The sequence below is a fragment of the Oryctolagus cuniculus genome, chromosome 2 (assembly GCF_964237555.1).
Source record: "Oryctolagus cuniculus chromosome 2, mOryCun1.1, whole genome shotgun sequence".
NCBI lineage: Eukaryota > Metazoa > Chordata > Mammalia > Lagomorpha > Leporidae > Oryctolagus > Oryctolagus cuniculus.
In genome coordinates, this window is record NC_091433.1 from 52,630,306 (window position 1) to 52,636,305 (window position 6,000).

Sequence of the window (6,000 nt, forward strand, 5' to 3'; positions counted from 1 at the left end):
AGTTAGAAGTGATATTCCAAAAAAAAAAAAAAAAAAAAAAAAAAAAAAAAAAGCCAAAAACCATCCCACTTGCCTAAGAAATTGGCTTGAGCTGTGTTAAACACAACTTGGCTAGAATATTTATTTGGTATTTCAGTATCTCACTTTAGAAACAGAATAAGAATCCACAGCAAGTCAAATTTAAATAGACTCAAGTATTTAAATTGCAAGCCAAAGAATTTGAATATATATTACATATTATATATATATATATATATATATGGGGGAAGATCTACTTTTAAAGGCAATAGTTTGCCATGAATAGCTGATATGACAACATCATATCAAAGTACCTAAGATGGAAACAAAACTAAAAATTATGTCCCTAGCAGCTGAGCTGCAAGAACCCAATAGTTTAGTACAAAAGATAAACAATTATCACCTGTTTTGTAACTTAAATACAAATTCTACTTTGTTACTTTTCCTTCATGAGCAATAACAGACTCCCTCTTCAACCTAACCCCTGTTGGTTTTTGTTAGTTTTAGGTTAGGAGAACGTAGAAGTTTTGAAGTTAAGGGCAGTGTGTATAAGCCTTTGGTTGAATTTCATGGCTTGGGATTTTTAGATCAGGAAAAGGGCCCATTGATCTGTCTTAAACCTCTTCTTCACAAAAGGTAAATAAGGCCTAGCTGCTTCCTCTATGTCTGAAAAAACCCAAGGCTAAGGTTGTTTCCATTTGGGAATGCAATCTGAGAATGAGACCCGCATAGGAGGGTATGTCAAAAATTTCACGGAAAATAGAATTAAAAGTTTGTTTTGGTGCAAAAAAATTTTTAAATCCATTCATACCAGGGAGTCTTTAGAAAGTTCATAGAAAATGCATATTAGGAAACAAACCATGCAGATTTTAAACCTGATGCATTTTTAAAGAAAAAGGAAGCACAAAGCTAGCTACCTGATTTGATCATTACACTTTATATACATATATCAAAGTATCACGTTGTAGCCTATAAATATGGACAATTATTATGTGTCAACAAAAAATTTAAATCAATTCAGTATCTGTGTCTGAGTTTTTTAAACTTCTCAATTTTGCTAAAAGTCCTTAGAAATACATTTAGAAGCAATGAATATCTCCAACCAAACTATGTAGCTAAAATGAGAAGTGAAGGTCTAACTTTCACAAATAGTAATCCTGCTGCTGCTACTGCTGTTCCAATAGCTCAAGGCTTTCCTGATATTAAATCTCAGTTGTGTACAAGTACAGCACACAGCCAATCTGGGAAAATCACCCAAATATCTGGAATTAGAGCTGGAGCCATCTCCGGCTTATAAGCAAGCCCCTACTTTTGAAGACTATTCACAACCCAATGAAAAGTCAATACCCTCTTAAAGTCTATTAAAGTCTATTAAAAATGCAAACAAGAAGTTTTACAACAAACTTAACAAATAAAACAATTGAACCCATTAAGCAATACTTATGGAAACAGGCTTGAGAATCTAGCTGTGGTTAGAGGCAGAACTTGTTCTTGCTAGAACAAGGATTGTCTACCGTACTCCTATTAGATGCAGGTAATTCTTATAGCTGCAGTACTAAATGTTCTAGGAAGAAACTGCAAAAACTGCAGTGGGGCACACAAAGTGCATTTTTCTGTAATATGTAAAATATCACTAGAGCTACATTGTTTTAAAAGACATCTTTTTCCATCTTGGATTTCATACTGAAATTTTACTATGTTTCAACATAGTAGCAACTGAAAAAATGTGTTTCACTTAGAAACAAAAGTGAGAAAATCTCAAAAAACATTGCTCTTCTGCAATGCTATGTTTCCAAGATAAGGCAAAATAGACTGCTACAGTAACCAGACTCTTCTGCTAACAAGTATTCTTAAATAACAATGCAACCATAACAGTATTTTTTACATTATGAGCACATAATAGACCTGCAAAGATTCTTCTTGCTTTTTTGCTAGCTCGCTTTATGCATCTTGGAATTTGCAAGTCAAGTAATTTTTTTGGAAGAGGTAATGGTGTTAAATATTAGGCTTAAAATAAATCAGTTCTGCAATTACTTTATTTCCTAAGCCCACTGAAGCACGTTTCCCCACTTTAAGCCAACAAACAATTCGCTGTCAACTTGCTGTGGTGTCAAATGCGACAAACTCCGAGAGCTCCGGCCGAGAGGCGGCGGCTCGTGGCACTCGGAGCTCCCAGCACTCCTGCGGCAGGAGGACGCGGCGCCCTCCGGTTCCCGATGGGGAGCCCGCACTCAAGACCTTAGGCGCCGCGGCCAGGGCAGCCTCGTGCCTATGCGGGGTAAACTGAGGCACGGGGCTCCAAGCGACCCCGGATGGGCGAAGGCCCCCACCCCCCACCCCCGCCACTGCTTGGCGTCCTTTTCTCCTCCGGAGACGCGGGAGGCTCCCCGAAGGAGCGCAGGGGACACCGGAGCTTTCGCCCTCGGAAGGTGAGGGCGCGACCCCGGGACGCGGCTGTCCCCTGCCCGCCAGCCCCCGCCCGGGACGGATCTCCCAAGCATCCTGCGACCCTCCGCAGCCAGCTGCTGCTGTCTTCCCGCGCGCAGCCTTCGCTGCGGGCTCCGCCAGCCCAGGCACCCGAAAGTTCCGCGGCCCCGGCCGCCGATCGGGTACGGCTCCCTCCCGCCGAGCCCCGCCGCGCCGTTTCGAGGGACGCCCCGGCTAACCTGACACCGCTGCGCCACTCAGGGGGTCGCCGCGCACCCCTCGCCATGGCCAGCCGCACCGCTGCCGCCGCGCCCCCGGCTCTGCGCCCGACGCCTGACAGCGCCTGCTGCGGGCGAGCCGCCTCCTCCGGCGCCTGGCAGCGATGCGGGCTGCACGGCGGGCGGCCGCGAGTGCGGAGCCTCCCACCTCCCGGAGCCGGAGCCGGCCGGCGCCGAGCATGCCCAGTGCGGCCCGCCGGGCGGTGCGGAGGCGCGGAGCCGAGCGGGCGTCGCCGCCGGGTTTTGGCGGCGGCCGCGGGCGGGGGCGGGGCGCGGGCGAGCGTGCGGGAGCGGTGGGAGCTTCCCTCGCAGGAGGTCGGCGGCGGCGGCCCGCGGGCCCGGGGTCGGCTCGGCCAGCCGAGGCTTAGTAGATCTCTTTCCGACGCCGCGGGGCTCGCACCGCAACTCTCCGGTGTCGCGTGGCACGAGTGCTGAGGAGGCGCCTGGCGGGGGCCGCATGCCGGGCCGGGAGCGGGAGCCACGCAGCCCACGCGACGGCGTGAGGCCGGCTGCCGTGCAGCTGAACGTGTCAGAGCGCAGCGCGGCGCGGGAGGCCGGCGGGGCGCTCGCTGCTGCTGCGGGGTAGTGGGGTTCGGGGTTACTTTTAAATTAATTTTCTGTATTTTTTTAATTTATAGTTTCTACGTTTTCTCTAATGAGAAATGGATCTTAATAATAATAATAATAAAAGACTGTCCTAAATTAGTTTATTTTTTAACACCCGCAATAGTTTCCCCGCATGATCCTGCAGCGTAGACTTTTTTTCCAGACTTCACAGAGACCGCCGCTCGCCCGGGTCCGGGCCAGGCCCCGCCCCCTCTTCTGTGCCCGCCCCCTTCGGCCACGCCTCCCCGCGCCTGCTACTCGGCTCCGCCCTCTTCTGCTCCGGCGGCTAAGAAAACCCGGAGAGGTGGACTTTCCGAACTGACGCTCCCGGTGGCGCCTGCAGCCGACCCGGGCTGTTCGCCGCCGGGTCAGGAATCAATGTCTGGGAGAGGAGGCTGTCAGCGGCTCGCCGTCTCTAGGCTTTTCTCGGATTCTGGCAGCGCCTTCACCACGCTCGCCGACCTGCGACGGGCAGAAGTGGGTCAGGACCCGACTGAGCATGCTCGGGACGGCGCATGTGGTCGTCCCAGGTGGCTGCGGCTGCGGCTGCGGCTGCTGTAGCTCCTCACGACACCGGCGCTCGGGACGCGGCGGATGGGGGGCTCCAGACGGGCGCGACGGCCTGGGTACGCGGACGGGACACCCGCGCCGAGGGCCTCGTGCGGTGCCGGAGCGCCGTGTCCGGCTTGGGAAGCAACCGAAGCCTGCTTTTTCCCCTGCAAGATTGAAATGATCCTGTGTTGGTATTACTTTTATAGTGTCTCCAGTAACAATTTTATTTATTTCACTATTACGTCTTATATCAATGAACTTTCTTCCAATAAACCGACATCTAAGTGCTTAATAACCATAATTTACAATTGCACCACAGAGCTGAATTTTCACTTGTTGATGAATATTTAACCCGTGTCCCCACTTTCAAATAATTCCGCAGCGGTGTTCTCAGGCATTTCTGCATTGCCTATCTCCTCCCTTCACCCTTGTCTTCTAAAATCTCAGAAAAGCTGCAAAATGCTCTCCTGTTATCTTAACAAATACTTGAGGTGGGTGTGGGAACTTGCCCTTAATCCCCATGCACAGAAGAAAGACCGACACTTGGAAAAAGATTACAAGGGAAAGGTTTTGCAGACTTGAAATTAGTAACTTCCAGAACCCAGTGAAAACTTTTCTTTGAGACCAAGGAGGGGAACGGGGTTGGTTGTCAGTGTTCTGTCTGAGGAGGGAGAAGACGGACAGGTGGATCAGCTGCCCGGTGGAGTGTGGTGTGACAATGGAAAATGACCTCAGCGGGAGCTGACCTTTGTTTTGTCTCAGCCTCACCCAGCCCCAGATCAGCTTCCGCCTGGTTGGAGACATCTTCTTAGTGGAAGGTCACTCCAGGAAGAACACGTTCACTTCGGTGCTGCCCACTCAAGTCCTAACCTGTGCTGATACCGCCCTCATGTGCCTCCTGAGCTTTGAGATCCCATTATTGTTGGTACAGCCCACGCCCTGCTCTTGAACTTGGTAGAGATGCACACCACAAGTAGTCTAGCCTGAGTAAGGATGGGCAAGGTGTCTGACAGTCTATACGCCATTCCCACTTGTGTGAACTTTCTGCTCCCCCAGGCTTTCATGATGTGACCCTTCCTTTCTGTTCCTTCTCATCCTGCTCCTCCAGGTCCTCCTCTGTTGTACCTCCCAACTGACGGAGGTTGGGGTTGGGGGGTGGTTTTGTGACCTTTATCTTCCTGCCCTCATCTTTGATGATTGCCGTTGTCCAGGGGCTGTTGAGGACGGTTGTCCCTGTGGCCATGCCAGTGGTTCATTCCTATGCTTGTGTATTTCAGGCATGCTCAGGTGTGAGCCTCAGGAAACTTGGATCCCTGTGTCCCCAACAGGACCTGTGAACTGCAGCTGTTCTGCTTGTATTTCCTAGTTTGATTGCTGGCACTCCCAGTTTTTCAGCCATGCACATCATAAATCTGTATTATCCTAGATGTGTTCATCTACCTCTCCCTTGTTAGCCAGCTGGTCACCTGGCACAGTCCACCCTGCTAGGCAGGGCTGAAGCTGGGAGCTGGAAATGCAATCCAGGTCTGCCACAAGGGTGGCAAAAAAACAATTACCTGAGCCATCGCTGTTGCCTCACAAGGTCTGAATTAGCAGGAAGCTTGAGTCAGGAGCCCGAGCTGGGAATTGCATCCAGGCACTCGGATATGGAACTCTGTCATCTTAACCATTTGGCTAAACACCCACTCCATACTTTTCTTTTTAAGCAAATTATATTATAATTGTCTGCTAAAAATCCACAAATGAATCATAGTACCCTCAGGATAAGATCCCAGTTTTGAGTATGAACGGGTCCCTGCTTTTCTCTTGAGGTTAGAAGTCTCTAGCCAGTGTCCTCTAGTATCCCATGTCTTAGCCAATCTGAATTAGATCATATGACTTCCACATACCTGTTAGTTGTTCTGTCTCTCCTGTCCTTTTGTTCACCTGGGAAACTTACGTCTTCAGGACTGAGTTCGGGCTGAATGTCCTCTGAGCTCCCAAGGTGACTTCCTCATGAATGCTTCAGCTGCGTCTCCACTTGGACACCTAACGTTGATTCATTTTCCCTCATCGCCTCCAGTACACTGTAGGAATCTTGAGAGCAAGGACAATGTCTCAATGGCCTTTGTTTTCAGTC

The 6,000-nt window shown here is 49.7% G+C and overlaps 1 protein-coding gene across 2 annotated transcripts in view; it reads right to left on the reverse strand.

Moving 5' to 3' along the window:
- The window catches only part of MFAP3L (microfibril associated protein 3 like), a 42,572-nt gene extending 39,631 nt beyond the window's left edge, over positions 1–2,941 (reverse strand). The window contains exon 1 of one of the 2 annotated variants that reach the window (XM_070068293.1): positions 2,685–2,941. In XM_070068293.1, coding sequence (XP_069924394.1) covers positions 2,685–2,904 — 220 coding nt within the window. In that variant the 5' untranslated portion in view covers positions 2,905–2,941. The remainder of the gene's footprint in view (positions 1–2,684) is intronic. The other variant, XM_008249776.4, reaches the window with a different exon arrangement.
- Between the last annotated feature and the right edge of the window lie 3,059 nt (positions 2,942–6,000).